Source organism: Cyprinus carpio, chromosome A24, assembly GCF_018340385.1.
Source record: "Cyprinus carpio isolate SPL01 chromosome A24, ASM1834038v1, whole genome shotgun sequence".
NCBI lineage: Eukaryota > Metazoa > Chordata > Actinopteri > Cypriniformes > Cyprinidae > Cyprinus > Cyprinus carpio.
In genome coordinates, this window is record NC_056595.1 from 23,423,651 (window position 1) to 23,443,730 (window position 20,080).

Consider the following 20,080-nt stretch of genomic DNA (forward strand, 5'->3'; position numbering starts at 1 on the left):
TGTGTGTGTGAGTGTGGAGGTGTCTGTGTGCTGTGTGTGGTGTGGGAGTGTGTGTTGTGTGTGTGAGAGAGTGAGTGTGTGTTTGTGTGTGTGTTTTTGGTGTCGTACCGTTTTGGGTTTGAATGACGGTGCTATCAGGGATTATATGAAAGTGATTGCAAATTCCCTCTGGTTTAATCAAGCGGTCAGATCTGGAGAAGTGATCAAAAAAAAACAAAAAAAACACAAAAAAAAAAAAAAAAAAAACAGACAGTGTTATTTCCATTCTAGCCCAGTAGGAAAAACGTGCACAGCCGCTGCCACATGACCATTCATTCAGCAAGGAAAAATATTTCCAAATGCACTTTTGATTAGGAACAAAAGCACTGTGATAATAACCATATTCGTACACTACCATTCAAGAGTTTAGGGACAGAATGATTTTTGTTTGTTTTTTGAAATACTTTCATTCAGCAAGGATGCATTCATTTGATCAAAAGTGACAGTAAAGACATTTATAATATTAAAATAGATTTCTATAACACATAAAAATAAGGTTTCATTTGTTAACATTAGTTAAATACTTAACATGAACTAACAATGAACAATACTTATACAGCATTTATTAAACCTAACGTAAATCTCAACACAAAATAAAACAAAACCTATACAATATAAAACAAAACATCTGTAAACACTAACAACTAAAAAAAAATCAAAAATTTTACTTTAATAAATAAGAAACATTAACAAAGGTTAATAAATGCTGTAAAAAAAATTGAACAGTAGTGTATACATAATACTGTTTCAAATACACAGTACTTTTATCTTAGTGATGTTCACGTGTGCGTAATTAAACCCTGTACCTGTCTTTTTATCGATAGCTGTGAGGTTGTCCGCGTGAGCAACCAGACAGCCTGTCCCTTGAAGTCCAAGGCCCTTTACACCACACTCCAGCCAATCAAATTCAGCGGCTAGAGGTCGTTCCCAGAGTGTCTTCCCATCGGTGCCATCAACAGCCGTTAAAACCAGACATGGGATTGATAAATCTGAAAAAGAAACATTATTTCAGGCAGCATAACACACAATACAGCAGCAGCATAGAGTACCTTATGAAGATTTCTTTTAGGGTGTAATGACTTGAAGTTTTGAAAAGTAATGCATGAGCCATATGAACTTCTTTTAAAGGGTTACTCCACCCCAAAATGAAATTTTTGTCATTAATCACCTACCCTCATGTCGTTCCAAACCCGTAAAAGCTCTGTTCCTCTTCGGAACACAATTTAAGGATGCGCTGTTTTATTTCAAATCAAAGCTTAATACACGTAGAAACAGCGCATCCTTGTGGCACAGAGGACACAGAAGAGCATACGGTGATATGAAGAGACACAGAGGAGACTGTTGACAAAGGAATTATTGAATAAAGTTGTTATTTTTTTCTTTGCTTACAGAAAGTGTTCCGTCGCTTCATATAACACTGGTGCATGTCTGATGGAAGATGGAGTATTCTGACGACGACTTTCATACTTTCTGGGACCATTGACATGTTATTTTATTTGGCAGTCTAGGGGACAGTCACAAGCCTCCGGTTTTCATCCAAAATATCTTAAATTTGTGTTCCGCAAGACGAATGAGAGTTTTACGGGTTGGAACGACATGGGGGTAAGTGATTAATGACAAAATTTTCATTTTGGGGTGGAGTATCCCTTTCAGATGCTTCTGAGGTGTTTTCAACATTTTTGTGACTCCCATGTTTTTTCATTGAATAGATTTGTCTTTATCTCTAAAACAAACAGCAAGCGGGTTTGTGCATGTGTGTTTTTAGGCCTACTTTGACTCAGACATGTGTTCCGGCTGGCTGCAGCATCCTTGTAGATGAAGAACACATCCATGGCTTTGTCTTCATTGGCGTCCTCAACAGCCAGGAAATCATACGTGGCTAAAAGAGAGAAACACATTCAGCATCCAATCAGGAATGCATGAACGTTACCACTGAGTTTTTCAGGTTGCTCACCTGCATCAGAGAGCGTGTGGTTCCAGGTGGACAGGTACTGCGGCCGTACAGGGCAGGGAAGGATGAATGAAAAGGCAAAAACAACCACAAGGCACACGAAGAGAGAGAGGAGGAATGCAGCCGTGCGCCACCCGTTCAGACGTGACACGCCCAGCTTTTCTGTGCAGCTTTTCTCCTTAGACACGCCCCCTTCTGCCACTTCACCCTTCAGAGGCTCCGCCTCTAAACCACGCTCTGATGTGTCTGCCATCTCAGACCAGCTCCACACCACTGCAAGACATAAAAAAAATATTAACAAAAAAAAAGAGATATTTTATAGCTTGATTAAAAAAAAAAACAAAAGACAAACACAGAAAAAAAATCGACCCCATCAACAAACAATCAAACAATAAAATTAAAAAAAATATTTGAACTTAACTTTGTATTCCAGAGCACTTTTAAATAATTTGACAAAAACCTATTTAACCCTATAAAGCCTACTGTATCATGTTTAATAAATACATTTCTATTTGAATGTGTTTTAAAATGTAATTTATTTCTGTATTTTCAGCATCATTACTCCAGTCTTCAGTGTCACATGATCTTCAGAAATCAGTATAATATGCTGCTTTATTATCAATGTTGGAAACAGTTTTGCTGTTTAATATTTTTTTTGGAGCCTATGATACTTTAACAGGATGCTTTGATGTATAAAAAGTTAAAAAGAACAGCATTTATTCAAAACAGATATTTTGTAACAATATACACTACCAAAAGTTTGGGGTCAGTCTTTTTTTTTTTAAAGAAATGAATGCATTTAATCAGCAAGAATGTGTTAAACTGATGAAAAGAGACTTACATTGTTAAAAGATTTCTATTTTAAATAAATCATCATCATCACACTCGAGGAAACCACAACAGCACTCATACACACACAAATACACTATAACACAACACCAGCTGATGCATTTGACGAATACAAACGTGTTATATGTGTACAATTTTTTTTTTTAGAGTAACATATATCCTAATAAATAACAATCAAATTTTAACTATGTCCGAAACAACTGTGTAACAGAAACGGTAATCAAGATTGATATGTTTGTCTTAAATAGAAGTTGAAATAACCTCAGTTAGTGGATGTCTAAATCTTCTAATTGGCAAGCTTCACTTGTAGATCAAACAGAAACCAAATAAATGAACTAAACGGCGATCGTTTTGGTAGAACTCACTACTGTCTGATTAAAACAAACCTGGAGAAAGACAGATCCTCCTGCGCTGCGGTGAGAGAACAGGTTTGGCAGCCACACTTCCGCGTACGGCAACACGGCTGGGACAAAAAGAGCGATTTCGTTACTATGGATTTTTCTCAAGTATAGGTCAAAAAGTCAAAGGCCGTGTACTGGAAAATTATGGAGAACGCTCTTTAAAAAAAGTTTCACTAATTTTACACATTACGCAGAAATGTCTCGGGCCGTCGTCTGAAAAATATTTGTAAAAATAAAAAAATAACTTTTGAGACAAATTTTAAAAATAAATTACTTAAACGATTAGTTGAAATTATTCATTGTAACTACTAAATTAAATATAACTGATGTTACTATATATTTGTATGTTATTGGTTTTGTTATACATTTAATTATATGTAATAATAATAATAATAATAATAATAATAATAATAATAATAATATTTTATTAATATAATATTTATATCAGGATCTAAATAAAGATATTGAAAATTTTACCAAATTTCAAAAGTTTGGGTGCATTTTACTTCATAGAAAATTGTATAGATACAATAAAATGTTAGATTTTTTTTCTTTAAAGATATAAAAACTGTTGTTGTTTTTTTATATGAAAATTTTAATTTGTGAAAATGGAATTTTGCAATTAAAAGTATTAGCCTATATGTATTATATTAACCTGATTGCACTTATCTTTATATTCCTCCATAATATCCAATAGTAAATCTTTTCATAACAACACAAATTGGTCATCAATATTCTTGGCAATAAAATCACATACATTTTGCCAAAATGGTCTTGCAAAAGGGCAGCAGAATGATTTGGTTATATGATAATGTTTAGTAAATATAATTTAAATCTGGCTTGTTTTCAAATTGTTTGTCATAAAAAGAAAACAACAACAACAACAACAAACATCTCGGAAAAATGTTGTGGTGTTTCAAATCAGAATATGACTTTTTGTTAAACGAAACAGGGCATTATTTTCATACATGTCCTCTGTAGAGGACTCCAGGACAAAATTCATGTTAATCAGGCATTTTGGGGAAACACAACAAGAAATTATAGTTTGATATTCTATAAAATATTATGAAAATGTTGCCAAGTTATTACTCCCATTATTACACATTAATATGCAAATTAGATGCAATGTATAGATACATTGTTATAGAATGGGAATACTACTTTATGGATACTTTACGCATATAGTGCATAAAGTAAAATAGTATATCAAATCATTCTGTTATATCTTTCATAACATAGTTGAGAATATCTTTGTATAAAGTTTTGCTACAAATAGGCCTGAAACCTAAAAACTGATTGGTGAATGAAAAAAATAAAACATAGTTTTTGCCTATACATGCCTTTTCATGTCTATTTATGTTTTATAAATATATCAGTGCTGTCAAACCATTAATCGCGATTAATCGCATCCAAAATAAAAGTTTTAGTTTACAAAATATATGTATGTGTGCTGTGTATATTTATTATGTATATATAAACACACACACATGCATGTATATATTTGTGAAAAATAGGTTATATTTATATCTTAATATATTTATTTATAATATTAATTATAGGAATATAAATACAGACATGTAAATACATCTAAATATTTTCAAAATATATACTGTATGTGTGTGTACATATATACATAATAAATATACACAGTACACACACATATATTACGCAAACAAAAACTTTTATTTTGTAAGCGATTAATCGTGATTAATCCTTTGGCAGCACTTATATATAATTTAGTCCTGTCGTCCTCTACAAAGGACAGAATAATAATATGAATATAATCTTTTTTTAAAAAAAGGTTTTTTTTTTCTCTCAATTTGTTTCTTAGCTAAAACCAATGTAATTACATTAAAAAAGCAACAAAATACACAAAACTTTTTTTCTGGTTCTCAGGAGGATAAAATGCACTGTCTCTTTAAAAGTGCGTAGCGCGCTCTGATTGGCCGCTCGCCCGTTTGAGTGAAGAGAGCAACGGCGGCGACAGACACCAGAGCGAAGCGGGCCGCAGATGATCTAAACTTTCATTTTTAGGGTAAAATCACCATCACCTTTGTGAGGCGAGCGAGTTAATCGTGTCAGGATGTCGGCCCAGGCTCAGATGAGAGCTTTGCTGGATCAGCTGATGGGAACGTCGAGGGATGGTGAGTGTTAGCCGCGTGCTAACGGCTCTGAGAGGATTTCTGAAGGCCGCGCGCTCAGATTAACCCAAACCAGAATATAATAACCCAGTCAAACAGTAAAATCAATGTCTTAACATATACACCAGAGTTTTAGGATTAGCTTAATGCAGCAGCATTTCCTCTTGAAACGCTACAGTTTAATGTTTGTGTCCATGAAGGGGGTTGATGACGTCACGGTTCCGTTTGGAATAAGACGAGGACCTTTCATCAGAAATGACGCTTTAGTTTATTAATTTGTTATACTCGCATACATTATTAGTAAAAAAGTTGTTGTATATATTCTTAATATTCTTGTTTTTAGAAGAATTAAGAATAGGAAATATTCAGGCACCAGTATATGTAACCCTTTTGTAACCAAATTGCAAATATTATTAAAAATAGTAATGTTGTTATTATTATTATTAAAGTTAGTGATCGACCAATATGATGTCAAGGCCAATTAATTAGCTGATGCCTTGCAATGTTGACAGCATTGTCAGTCTATTCTATTCTCTTTATATATATATGTATGTGTATATATATGTGTGTGTATATATATATATATATCTGATATATATATATATATATATATATATATAATATTATATATATATATATATGAAAAATATGTGCGTGTATGAATTGTATGTTGTGTTATATAAAAATGTATAAAATATTTAATAGTGTGTATATATATATATATATTAACATTGGGTAAAAATTAATATATGTGTATTTATGGATGTATAAAAAATTTATAAAATATTTAATAGAATGTATAACCATATCTTTGGCCATCTCTCTAGTTGTCAATTATTGATAAGTTGGATTTCACATATAAAAAATAATTTCCCCAAAAATGGATTCAAGCATTAAATCTGAAGGAGCAGTGCCAAGAGGAAATATGAATTTTAGATTGTGATATGATTTTGATCAGCTCAAGAGAATTTTGCTTAAGATGAGTAAAGAACAGAAGGGACTTCTGAATTTGTTAAATTGAGTTTAACTGGCTGTAAGAAATCTCACCCTCCGTGTGAATGAAGCGACTGTCTGTGTGAATGCTGAGATGAATTCATATGCTTCCCGTACATTTGTTTCATACAGACTGAACAATTGTGGCCCCTTTATTCTATTCATTAAGGTTCAGTGTATGTTTGCCAGCCTACATCTGCAAGGGAGTTGCAGAAAAGCCTCATGTTCATCGAGCCGTGAGTCACCAATGCTTTTTAAAGCTGTTATGAATATGAAAAACAATACTGTTTGCTTTCCAGCAGTAACTGTGTTACACATCACGCTAGTTGGTAACATAACAGTGAGCAGAGAGGACACGAAGCGTCTGCCCAGGCGGATGTAGTTCAGTGATGCTGTGCCCGAGCGGCTTTCCTCAAATCTCACGTAAAAGAAAGATATAAAATAAGATAAAGGAAAGAGAACTCAAATTCCTCCGCCGACGTCTTCACTTTTATTCTTCTGTATCATTCCCAACTTCCTCATTACAGGTTTGGCCAAGAAAAGCTTTTCCCTTTAAACATTTAGAGGCTGGGACCGCAGGAGGGGTTCTGAATGGGAGAGACCTCGCAGTGTGTATCAAATTAACCTTTCACTTTAGTTCTCAATGTCTTATTTCAACTTGGTCATTTGTGGTTTAATATGCACATTAGATTAGATTTCTGTATGCACTCGTGAGGGATAGTGCTGTTACTGAGCACAAGATGGCCCTCTGAAACATGACATCCCTCTCTGATCTGCTATCCCAGACACCTTTGCACTCAATTGGCCGTTATAAAAGCGCAGAGGCATCATGCAAACCAGGGCTGGGTGATATTAAACCTATTTGATGTGTTTTCTTCAGGCTTTATAATGTTTAGAAACATCTTGAATAATAATGCACTGATTTTAATGCTTTAAACGTAATCTTTTTTTGGCAGAAATGACATTAAATAGAGCAAGTTTGATTCCTTTCCAAATTATTCATCCTTCTGTAGCATTTTTCATGTGTTACTTGAATAAAATGCAGTGCATTGGTGCATAAAAATGAATAATTTTTAACCTTTTTAGGCATCAAAATATAATTTGTTTAGCTCCATCACCCAGTCTGAATGCACACTGTAGAAAACATCAGTGCGTTTACAGTACAGGTCAAAAGTTTGGAAACATTACTATTTTTAATGTTTTTGAAAGAAGTCTCTTCTGCTCATCAAGCCTGCATTTATTGATCAAAATACAGAGTAAAAATGACAACTTACAGGGCTGGCGATATTACCAAAATTTATTGTATATTTCGTTAATTTCGTTCAGGATATATAATGTAAAATAATAGGTTGCCAATTATTGATATTTAAAATTGCCAGTTTAAAGAAATAATTTACTTTAGCCCTGTGCTGCAGGCAAATAATCATTTCAGACGTCACCTTTCCAATTAAGCATTGATATACTTTAGCTGACATTTTTTGAACAGTCAATGTGTTCTTTAAACTGACAACTGCTCAACCAAGAATTGTTTGCACAGTTTTGAACTATTTTAAAATAACTGCTAATTTTTATTTTCAAATGTTTTAGCCTTCATGTCATGTAACATCCTTCCATTCTGATTGATCATTTAGAAATCATTTAATATTCTGATTTTATATGAGTGTTGGGAAAAGCAGTTGGCTAATTTAATATTTGAAAAAAATAAAAGGTCAAAAAGAAAACTGCATTTTATTCATTCAAAAAAACTCTAACAAAAATCAATTCTAATAATATATGATTCAAATTAACTGTTAATAATATATACATTTATTTCTTGATTTATCTGTTGCTGCCGGAAAAAAAAAAAGCATTTGCAATTAATGCAAACTCTTGTTATGAGCCGGTGCATGTCAGCTCTGCTGTCGCATAATCAAAGGAGCTGCCTTGCTGAATATTTAAGGTTATTAAAAAGAATCGTGCGTTATTTATTCAAAATAAAAAAAAAAATATCGAAAATAAAATTGGTGTTTTAAAAACCTATCACCGTTTTGAAAAACTGACCCCAATATGATATTGACCAATAATATATTTTTCTTTACATCAAATTTTTATCAATTTAACACAGCCTTCAGTGTCACATAGCTTGCTGAATAAAAGTATTGTTTTTTTTTATTTTTGCTTTTTATTCAAAAAAAAAATACTGAAAAATCCTAAAATTATGAAGCAATAGTGTATATCTATTACAAAATATTTAAATTCGTGATTTTCAAAAACAAGCTTTCCTTTTTATTCTTTTCTCTTTTTTTTTTTTTTTTTTTTTTTTGCTTTTTATTTCATCAAAGTATCCTAAAAAAGTATCACATGTTCTGAAAAAATATTAAGCAGCAGAACTGTTTCCAACTTTGAAATGATCATCATATTAGAATGATTTCTAAAGGATCATGTGATAATGATCCTAAAAATTCAGCTTTTGCATCACAGAAATAAATGATAATTTAAAGTATAATAAATTTTAAAACAATTATTTTAAATTGTAATAATATATCACAATATTACTGTTTTTTTTTCTGTATTTTTGATCAAATAAATGCAGGCTTGATGAGCAGAAGAGACTTCTTTCAAAAACATTAAAAATAGTAATGTTTCCAAACTTTTGACCTGTACTGTATATGGTGGCTGTACAGAATAAATAAGTAATAATAACAGGATCTACTAGCCTCTTGGTTTGGTCCGTGATCAGACGCTACCACTTTATTTTTAGACATTCACATTAAGGAGCCAGTTAAAGAAAGCGGCCTTGGGTCAGTGGAAGTTAAATATCTCCGTGAAAGGAAAGCCTTTACTTCCTTATATCTGATGCTGTCAAACACAAGATATGTCCGATCTCGTGATTTCACCGCAGTGACAGACAGGTCTGTGACCCTCGGCCGCAAAGTTAGCAGTGTGTAGCGGACGCTGTGTGTGTGTGAGACACGTGCGAGAGTGTGTGTGGTCTCATTCAATGTGTATTGTGTGCTGTGTCCTTACAGGAGATGAGACGAGACAGCGGGTTAAATTCACAGACGAGCGCGTCTGCAAATCGCACCTGCTCAACTGCTGCCCGCATGACATCCTCTCTGGAACGGTGAGGGAAAACACATCACAAAACAGCCGACGCTGATTATTTGTGCAGCATGTTGATGAAGCCGTGTGTGTTTGTAGCGCATGGACCTTGGCGAATGCTCTAAGATCCATGACCTGGCGCTGAGAGCAGACTATGAGATCGCGTCTAAAGAGAGAGACCTGTTCTTCGAACTGGATGTGAGTGAACGAGTCGAGCTCATCTGCTGGTGTCTTCAGTGAATTTTGCGGCAAAGGCTTTTAAATTCTGATGCTGAATCTGTGTTGTGATGTGCAGGCGGTGGATCACCTGGAGTCGTTTATTGCCGACTGTGACCGCAGGACTGAGTTGGCCAAGAAGCGTCTGGATAATAATCAAGAAAACATCACCGATGAGGCCGCAAAAAAATTAAGAATTTAAAAAAAATAAAATAACAACCAAAAAAGAAATCCACGGATGGGACTTGGCAACAAGAAATTAAATAGAATATTGTGGAGTCAGAGTCTCAAAATAGTCAATGTTTTTAATTGCTTAGCAACATTGGAACTTACTCTGTTTTTAATATTGATTTAAATTGAGGTGAAGTGAGTGTGTTCTGACTGCTTCGAATGTCTCTCATCAGAATTTAGAGTCAGAACTACTAGTTTTATCACATCACATTTCCTTAGGACTGGACAATTTAATCAAATTTTTAGTTACAGCTTCCAATGATAGGACACAAGATCATCAAGATAAAACAAGTGTGCAGCATTGTATTTGTCGTCTTATAAATTCGGCACACCCCTTAGAACAGTGTGCTTTGATCTTCCCTAGATGTTTTGTAGTTTTACAGCATAGTTGTTTTTTTTTTTGTTGTTGTTTTTTTTTTTAAGCAATTTTTTTAGTGTTATCTTAGTATCGAGACATAAATATGGAGAAATTTTTTCTTTGCAGTGTGTGTATATATATATATATATATGATATATGTGTGTGTATGTGTGTGTATGTGTGGTGTGTAATGGGTGTGTGTATGTGTGTGTATGTGTGTGTTGTGTATGTGTAGTATGGGTGTGTGTGTGTGTGTATATATGTGTATACTGTATGTAGTATAATGTATGTGTGTGTGTAGTGTGTGTATGTGTGTGTGTATGTGTGTATGTATGTATGTATGTATGTATGTATGTATGTATGTATGTATTACACACACGTTTTAGTTAACTGTAATAACCCTAAGTGGAAATTAACAAAAAAACAAAGACCCAAAAAACAGAATCAGATCTCAGTATTGACCAAAGCATAATCGAGCAGCCCTTCATTTATTTTATGAATAATCTGATCTTTTGTGCCCAAATAAAGAGAGAAAATTGAATAAGATGAGGTGTATTTAACTCTCTACATTATCTAAAGAGCTCATGCAGTTGTGCGATCTGCATCATTTTGTGTTTTGTTTGGCAGGCAGAAAAGGTTCACGAGTTAAACGAGGAGATCGGAAAGCTGCTGGCGAAGGCTGAACAGCTCGGCGCGGAGGGGAATGTGGATGAAGCCCAGACAGTTCTTCAGGAGGTTGAGCGAGTCCGAACTAGGAAGAAGGATGCGGAGGTTAGTCAACATACATTGATATACATTGCATTGATTCAAAACAAGATTTTTTAGTGTAATCTCTCTCTCACTGTAGTGAGAGTTTGTAGTGTTTTCTGGGTGTTTGTCTTCTCTTTGTAGCATCATCATTTGCTCTGGTTTATTTACAGGAAGAGTACAGGAACTCTATGCCCGCCTCCAGTTTCCAGCAGCAGAAGTTGCGCGTCTGTGAGGTTTGCTCCGCCTACCTGGGTCTCCATGACAACGACCGGCGTCTCGCTGACCACTTTGGTGGCAAACTGCACCTGGGCTTCATCCAGATCAGAGAGAAGCTGGAACAGCTGAAGGTATTGGGACGGACCTGCTCAGGTGCCGGCGGGGTCACTGGTTTTGAATAGTTAGTGACATTGCAGTGTTTATTCTCTACAGAAAACCGTGCAGGACAAACAGGAGAAGAGAAACCAGGAGCGACTGAAGCGGAGGGAAGAGCGGGAGAGAGAGGAGAGAATGAAGAAGCAGTGAGAATATTTTATACACTTTTTCATACGGCCTGTGTGCATTTCTAAGATTCCTAATTTTTGTGAAGTGTTCTGTAGAATCTAAAATGATCTTGTGTGGTTTGCAGGTGCATTTTTATATATATATATTTTGTGTTAAAATATAAAAAAATCAAAGATATTGAAATCAAAAATCATTAAAAATAAAAAAATCACGTTTTCATGTGACCATTTCTAAGATATTTTTGTGAAATGTAATATAGAGGTTATCGTTGTTTTAAAAAAAATATATTTTTATAATATATTTAAATGTGTATATATTTCATCTAGTTTTTTGTACCCTTTTATAAGTTAAAGTAGATTTTAAATGTAAGTTAATCCACTGTTAAAAATAATAATTTTTGAGAATAATTTCTGCATTGATATTGCTTGTTAAAATCATTATTTTTGAAAATATTTTATGCACGTTTTCATGTGACCATTTCTAAGATTCCTATTTTTTTGTGAAATGTAATGTAGAGATTATCTCTTTTATTTATTAATTATTTTTATAATATATTTAAATGTGTATATATTTCCTCTAGTTTTTTTTTGTACCCTTATATAAGTTAAAGTAGATTTAAAATGTAAGGAAATAATTTTTGAGAATAATTTCATGTATTTCAAAGATGCTTAATTTTTGTGAAATATCTTGTAGAATCTGAAATTATCTTTTTGATTTATTTTTATTTATTTTATACGATTTATATGATATTGTTACATTTATTTTGCTCGTTGAAATATAAAGTTCAAGGAAACACTCTGTTAAAAAGACTAGTTTATTTTTAAAAGATTCAATACATGCATGATTAATCTGTTTCAATAATAGTGATCTCACTAATTGTTATTCTTCTCTGGTTTTCTCTGTAGGACCAAGTCGCGTAGCCAAGAACGCAAGAGGTCAGTTCCTCATTCACTTAGCATTAATTATGTCCATTATCACAACAAACATGCAAATCAAGGTCTGTGATTAATTCATATAGGGGCAACAAGAATATTTCTCTAATCTCTGTGTTTTTTCTAGGTCGCGATCTCGTGACCGCGATCGAGATCGCAGATGCCGGCGTTCCCGCTCCGCATCGCGAGAGAAGCGCCGCTCCCGCTCTCGCTCCAAAGAGCGCGACAGACGCCGACGACACCGATCCCGATCTCGCTCGCGGCACAGCCGAGAACACTCACACAAGTAATAACAGCCCGAATCGTGGTTTGATACTAATTTATTTTTTGGCATTCTTTTTTTCTTTGGTTACAATTTCAGAACAACAATTTCAATCGTTCTTAAATATCTTCTAGTTTTTTGTTTTATGGTGAAAACCGTACTTGATGTATTCATTTACATGACATGTGTGTGTCTAGGTCTTCACGGGACCGTGATCGCGAGAGGGACAGCAAGCGCAGTTCATCCGAGCGGAGATCAGACGGGCTGAACGGGAGGACGGAGTCTCGCCGTCACGATGACAGAGAGGCTGGAGAGATCTGAATCCTCTCACTCTGCCATAACAAACACACACAGCTATCACACATATACCCACTTTTTTATTTATCATGTTTGCTTGGTCCGTAGTAAACTGCCCATGCCCTGTTTCATTACAGTCTTTGTAGTCTTTAATATCTGAGTCCAGTGAGACTTAAACCTGTCCGATTCACTGGCAAATGTTGAAATGACAATATTGTGTGTGTGTGTGTGTGTGTGTGTGTGTGGAGTTAAGGGTATTTTTTTTATGTTTGTTTTTCTCTCAAATGTATGCCACTTTTATTTTTTGCCCCCTCCATATTGTCTGTTATTTTTTGGGATCTGGATTTGTCCTGTGCGGACGTGTGCATGTTCTGCTGAAAGCTGTTCTGAGGTCAGTCTAAATGCCTTTTCTTTAAATATAGCTGCAGTATTCCCCTTAGAGACAGAGTGACTCTCTTGTAGGAGTTTAATAAATCTAAACGAGTGAATCCGTCATGGCATATTTGATTTACTCTGTACATGATCTTTTATAAGGCTGTTTTGATTTCATGTTGCCCTTATTAAAGTGAATTAAATGGTTTTATGACTTTAAATGGTGTTTGTCATTAATGAATGAACCTCTACATCCTCGGTTTATTAGTAGGATAAGTCGCTTTAACAGGTCGGTCACTTTTTACTAAATAATTATAAAGAGTATTGTAATACTGAAACTGAATACTGTTATTTCTTTCTTTAGCCTGTAAATTTAATACCAAATAAACGTTTTAGAAATATTTTACAAAATTATTTTGGCATAATTACAGCGTTTTAGAAGATTTGTATTTTTTTTTTCTGCAATTAATTTAATAGGAAATACACATTTTATACATTTAACAATGTTACGTTTTCATACTAGATTCAGTTTTGTTTTAGATTACAGTTGATCAAACAGATCCTAATGTGTCTAACAGGGTTTTTCAATTCATGTGAGGGATTCATATCACTACTGAAGTTTTTTTAAAATTCATAATTAATTATTGTATATTAAAATAACTTATAATTAAATATAAAACAATAGAACTAATTATTATTAATAATAATGTATTTTTAATTTTTTATTATTAAATCTTTTCTTGATTTTGATTGCTCATTTGTAAGTCGCTTTAGATAAAAGCGTCTGCTAAATGTCTAAATGTAATGTAATGTAAATCACTTGTGTTACGTTTCTGTACGTCGCCTACAGATGGCGTCATTACGCCGGCAAACGCGCTGTAGCTCGTCACCCCGGCAACACGGCAACAGTCAAAACAAACCGAAACATGATGCTAGCGCCTCACACCCGCGAGTGAAATGTCGTGTTTTTAGCGATCGCCGGTGAAAAACGTCGGAGATTTGTCACCCTCGTGTCACGATCGTGTCGGACCAATGAGTTCTGACAGCGTTTTTTATTCGGAATAAGGCATCGGAAAGTGATCATAAACGCACCAGCGTCGCGACCGGTTTGCTAACGACCGGGCTTCAGCTCAGCAGTCAAACCCGGTACGCGTGAAATTATGCATATTTTACTTCTAAAACATGGAGTGGATTTAACAAGTCAAATCGGCATTATTAAATTAATCAACGACGCCTGTAGACGTACAGATGGTGTCAGTCACGTGTCATTCCACAGAGCTTCTCCCCTCTAATCACCATCATGCATTTAAATTGAATCATTAGTTTTACTCTGTTTTAATGATTCAAATATCGGTTTTGCTCAAGTGACATGAGTTGTATGTTCACTACACACCTGGAGGGGTTTGAATCATGTGCCACAGCTGATCAGAGTCCAGATGTGTGTGTTATGTGCACTGTGCAGGCTATAGATGTGTATTAGTGTAGTCCTGATGTGTGTATTATTGTTATGTGTGTTGTCCCACCCCTGCAGTGTGAAAGGTTTGCAGGTGTCTGGGTCCCCGGGACAGGCCGGTGCTCACCGAAGAGACGGGGAACAGGATCGGGAAGCAGGGGGGAGCGCGGCCGCCGCAGAGCCAGCGGAGAAGATGACAAGCAGCCCCGAGAAAAGCTCCTCCGCGCAGGAGCACAAGGAGCAGGGCAACCGTCTGTTCCTCAGCCGCAAGTACCAGGAGGCCACAACCTGCTACAGCAAAGCCATTGTGAGGGAGCAGAAGCGTGTCCCTTTAGAGCACGAGGAGAGAGAGCTGACACCACACTGATGAAAATTTTAAATGCACTTTTGATAGAGAAAAAATAGACATCAAACTTTTGAAAATGTCACCATTATTAATATTGAAATTTTATTAATATCAAAATCAAATCTCAATCGCTCGTTAACGATAAACATGAACACGCATAAGAATCATAAAATTATTAATTTATTATCATTTATAAATATTATTTTGAATGATTTGATAAAAGTCATCCTGTGGGGGTGAGATGGCACGGAAGGCTATTATTTTAAAGATGTAGTATTACTTATATGTTATTAATAGGGTTATTATTCGTTGTTTCTATGAATTAGATTTGCATTTCAAAACATTTTTGCTTTTCACGAAACCTAGGCTACTTAAAGGGATACTCCACTGTAAAATGAAAATTTTGTCATTAATCACTTACCCTCATGTCGTTCCAAACCCGTAAAAGCTTCGTTCATCTTCAGAACATAATTTAAGATATTTTGGATGAAAGCCGGGAAGGCTTGTGAGTGTCTCATAGACTGCCGAATAAGTAACAGTGTCAAGGTCCAGGAGAGGTATGAAAAGTATCGTTAGAATACTCTGGCATCAGTGATTCAACCGTAACTTATGAAGCGGCGAGGAATACTTTTTGTACACGAAGAAAAAATCAAAAATATACAAACTTTATTCAACAAGTCCTCTCCTCTGTGTCTCTCCAAATCAACGTAGCACCATTTTGACAAATATTTGGCAGTCTATGCGAGAGTCACAAGCCTCCCGGTTTTTTCATCCAAAATATCTTAAATTGTGTTCTAAAGACGAACGAAGCTTTTACGGGTTTGGAACGAGATGGAGGTAAGTGATCAATGACAAAATTTTCATTTTGGGGTGGAGTATCCCTTTAAATAATTTCATTTGAATATGTAAAATATTCATTTGCCTGTATTTAAGTCATAGACTACATTTACCTTTCAGAAGAACCTTTTTTACTGGGTTTTTTGCTTTGTCTGTCATCCGTTAATTTCATCTCTCATAAATATATGTGTGTGTGTATAATTCAGCAAGAATGTATTAAATTGATCAAAAGTGACAGTAAAGAGATTTATAATGTTACAGAAGATTTCAAATAAATGTCTTGGCTTTACTTTCACCAAAGAATGCTAATAGATCCATCGCAGTTTTCACAAAAATATGAAGCAGCACAACTGTGCTCAGTTCATATCATATTTATGCATGTTTGTCATTCAGTAACGCATTTAACTCATCAGGCGGAGATCGTCTGGATCTTGATCTGTCTAGGAATGATGAGAGTTGTGCTGAATGTGTTTCTGCTGTGCTGTGTGTAGAATCGTAACCCGTCGGTGGCCGTGTACTACACTAACAGAGCGCTGTGCTACGTGAAGCTGCAGCAGTACGACAAGGCGCTGGCCGACTGTAAACACGCCCTCGAGCTCGACAGCCAATCGGTGAAGGCCCACTTTTTCCTGGGTCAGTGTCAGCTGGCGCTGGAGAATTACGAAGAGGCCATATCCACAGAGAGGTACACACACAAAAAAATCATTTTAAATAAATAAGAGCTACACATTTAAATTAAATTTTTCTAATTATGCTTAATGCTTTAAATAGGATATTTCACCCCACAATGTAAAAATTCTATCAGCATTTATTTATCATTTATTACCTCGTTGTTCTAAACCTGACTTTCTTTCTTCAGTTGAACACAAATTTATTTATTTTTTATTTTCTTATTATTAATGGCACTCTCTCGCTCTCTCTGTCTCTCTCTGTTTGCAGTATATATAGATAGATAGATGGATAGCACATATTAAATACATATATTTAAGGATATAAATGTATATTTACAGAGTACTTATCAAAAGTTTGGAAACATTACAGTTTCAAATGATTTTAATGAAGTCTCTTCTGCTCAAAAATACAGTAAAATCACTAATATTGTGAATTATTATTATTATTATTATAATTTTAAATAACTGTTTTCTATGTGAATAGATTGTAAAATGTAATTTATTCCTGTGATCAAAGCTGTATTTTCAGCATTATTACTCCAGTCTTCAGTGTCACATGATCTTCAGAAATCATAATAATATGCTGATTTGCTGCTCGAGAAACATTTCTGATTATTATCAATGTTGAAAACAGTTACACTGCTTCATATTTGATCAGAAACCACGATATACAATATCATTCAAATACTGAGTTTAATAGAAATTAATTCTTATTCAGCAAATATGCATTAAATTGATCAAAAGTGACAGTTAAAACATTTAATGTTACAAAATATCTTATTTCAAATAAATGTTTTTTTTATCTATTCATCAAAGAATCCTGAAAAAAATATTAAAACCAGCAAAAACTGATTTTTGACAGAATAATAAGAAACCATTATTAATAATTTTGATGTCATGTTGCTTTCTGCAGCACCAAAATTAACAATTAAAAGCAGTTTTCTGTTGTATTTGATGATTGGTGTTAAATTTTGTTATTTATAATGTAACTCATTCTCTAATAATGTACATTTACATCCATTATCACCCAATATATTGATTATTGACCTAATAATATAAATAATTATCCATCATCAGCATCGGTGCATCCCTAAAAAGCATCACAGAAATGATCCCGACGTCAGATAGTTGCAGTGTGATGAACTCGCTCTTTGAAATGCTTTTCAGCTTATAACCTGGCCAAGGAACAGCGGCTGAATTTCGGAGACGATATCCCAAGTGCTCTTCGCATTGCCAAGAAGAAACGCTGGAACAGCATAGAAGAGAAGCGGATCAGCCAAGAAAACGAGCTGCACGCCTATCTCACCAAACTCATCCTGGCTCTTGCCGAGAAAAGAGAGGGCCAGGTGACGCTCGCACCAGTCAGTCATGCGGATCCATGTTCAGAATCTGTGCTGAAACATCTGTCCGTCTCTGTGTTTGTGGGTGTTTCAGAGAGCTAGACGACAGAGTGAAGCAGTGGTGAAGCAGTCCGAGGACAGTCAGAACGGAGGAGAGATCTGAAAAAACAAAAACAAACACGTGAGACACGCATAAAAAAAAAAAAAACACCTAACAACGGCGCGCGTTTGATGACGTGATGTCATGTCCTGTGCTCTGTGTTGCTCCTGCAGGATAAATATTTGATTGACATGGACGAGCTTTTCTCCCAAGTAGATGAAAAGAGGAAGGTATGCAGAGATCCTCTCAAACGTCTATCATTGGTCCGGATGATTGTGTATTGAGCATGCGTGCGTGTGTGTGTGTTTGATTGGCTGTCGTGCAGAAGCGAGAGATCCCGGATTATCTGTGTGGGAAGATCAGTTTTGAGCTGATGAGAGAGCCCTGCATTACTCCGAGCGGCATCACCTACGATCGCAAGGACATCGAGGAGCATCTACAGGTAACGTCGCAGTCAGCTTCCCCTGCAGCTCAGTGGCGGCTGTTTGACTCGTGCACGAATTCAGACATTTCTGAGGCATTGCTCAGATTGCTTTTATGGGACTTCTCACTTTAGAGGCACAGGAGAATGGCGCCACGATTGGCTGAAACATTACACATTGGCGGATCAGAATACAACAGTTTTTTTAATTAATTGGTTATTATTATTATTATTAAAATGCATATTAGTGTTTTTTTTTAGTATTTTTTTTTTATTTTTTATGCATTTATTTGTATTTCTGTGTTATTTTACGTAATGTTTTATTTGTATTTATTTTGTTACACGATTTTTTAATTGGGTCTTTTAGTTTTAGTGACTTTAGTACAAGGCAACGTTCGTCTTTTTCATCTAATTTTCTTTTAGTTTTATTTCAATGATCATGTTTTAATAGTTTTAGTTTTTGATGATGATAATAACAGACATTTTTAAATGGTCATTAATGGCGTTATTTTTACAGTCATAATATCACAACAAAACATACAACAACAAGATGATAATATCCACAAAAAACAAGTAGATTTTATTTTTGTATCTGCAGTTTTCATTTAATTTTAATTTAAGTTTTAGTAATTTTGTTGAATGTTTAGGGTCGTCTCTTTTTTAGATTTTTTTTTTTTAATTTTAGTTAATATTTATATTGCATTTTATTTAGTACTAAAATTTTTTTTAATATTTTTAAATATATTTATATTTATTTTTAATTAATTTTATTAATTATGTTCATCATTTTTAATAATTTTTAATATTTTCTTATACTTCTTTTTCAGTTTTAAGTCATTTAAAGTGCATAGTTGCAAAGGCAGCATTTCTGTTTTTTCATTTAGTTGATTTTTTTTATCTAATAGTGAGTGATATTGTATTGTTTTATTTCTGATAGCAATTTTTTTTTTTTTTAAGTTGTAGTTTTTGTTAACAAAATGAGATATTTTTAAATGGCTGTTAATGGAGAAAGATGCTCTTTGCAGGCAGATGGCGTAGTTACAACATCTTTTAAAAAGGCGTGAAACATTTTTTTTTTTAGCCTTTAGTGAAGAAAACACAAATAATCTTTCTGTTTCTCTCTCTCTCTCTGTAGCGTGTTGGCCATTTTGACCCAGTCACTCGCAGCCCGCTGACCCAAGATCAGCTGATCCCCAATCTGGCCATGAAGGAGGTGATCGATGCTTTCATCCTGGAGAACGGCTGGGTGGAGGACTACTGAACACACACACACACACACACACACACACACACTTGAGGGGGCCGCAGCAGTTTCCTCACGGCCAATCGAATCCTCTCCTGTATGTTCATGCACTTTAATCTGTGGAGATTGTCACCCGCAGCAATCACCTGACCCTCTTTCTCACCGTCTGGATTTCTGTCTGTCCTCCAAACTCTTTCTGCTGTCTTTCCTGACGGGACAGAATGACCGGCTCGTCCTGCAGGTTCTGTTCGGACACTTGTTTTCAGTCGGAAACATTGGCTGATGTTTGCTGCAC

At 34.9% G+C, this 20,080-nt stretch overlaps 2 protein-coding genes and 1 pseudogene across 2 annotated transcripts; 2 read left to right on the forward strand and 1 right to left on the reverse strand.

The window, feature by feature from the left end:
• Window positions 1-786: 786 nt before the first annotated feature.
• Window positions 787-3,342, reverse strand: LOC109101596 (protein FAM234A-like). The gene is made up of 4 exons (XM_042714921.1): window positions 3,226-3,342; window positions 1,994-2,263; window positions 1,811-1,918; window positions 787-1,028 (listed from the first exon to the last, which is right to left on the reverse strand). The coding sequence occupies exons 2-4, from the start codon at window positions 2,241-2,243 to the stop codon at window positions 787-789; spliced, it is 600 nt and encodes a 199-aa protein (XP_042570855.1). The 5' UTR covers window positions 2,244-2,263; window positions 3,226-3,342.
• A 1,837-nt stretch (window positions 3,343-5,179) lies between these two features.
• On the forward strand, window positions 5,180-13,595 carry LOC109101591 (putative RNA-binding protein Luc7-like 1). Its single transcript, XM_042714827.1, has 10 exons — window positions 5,180-5,384; window positions 9,383-9,477; window positions 9,555-9,653; window positions 9,751-9,859; window positions 10,886-11,031; window positions 11,181-11,357; window positions 11,440-11,528; window positions 12,417-12,446; window positions 12,571-12,729; window positions 12,903-13,595. Exons 1-10 carry the CDS (start codon window positions 5,324-5,326, stop codon window positions 13,024-13,026), a joined length of 1,089 nt encoding a protein of 362 aa, XP_042570761.1. The 5' UTR covers window positions 5,180-5,323; the 3' UTR covers window positions 13,027-13,595.
• A 1,315-nt stretch (window positions 13,596-14,910) lies between these two features.
• Window positions 14,911-20,080, forward strand: part of LOC122135426 — a 5,781-nt pseudogene continuing 611 nt past the window's right edge.

Excerpts from the sequence above, each read along its gene's own strand:
- LOC109101591 (XM_042714827.1), top strand. The coding sequence starts at position 5,324 with ATGTCGGCCCAGGCTCAGATGAGAGCTTTGCTGGATCAGCTGATGGGA. Across the intron at positions 5,385-9,382 it reads GATGGGAACGTCGAGGGATG|GAGATGAGACGAGACAGCGG; the intron begins GTGAGTGTTAGC and ends GTGTCCTTACAG. Across the intron at positions 11,529-12,416 it reads GAGGAGAGAATGAAGAAGCA|GACCAAGTCGCGTAGCCAAG; the intron begins GTGAGAATATTT and ends TTTTCTCTGTAG.
- LOC109101596 (XM_042714921.1), bottom strand. The coding sequence starts at position 2,243 with ATGGCAGACACATCAGAGCGTGGTTTAGAGGCGGAGCCTCTGAAGGGT. Across the intron at positions 1,919-1,993 it reads CCACACGCTCTCTGATGCAG|CCACGTATGATTTCCTGGCT; the intron begins GTGAGCAACCTG and ends TCTCTCTTTTAG. Across the intron at positions 1,029-1,810 it reads GAACACATGTCTGAGTCAAA|ATTTATCAATCCCATGTCTG; the intron begins GTAGGCCTAAAA and ends TTTCTTTTTCAG.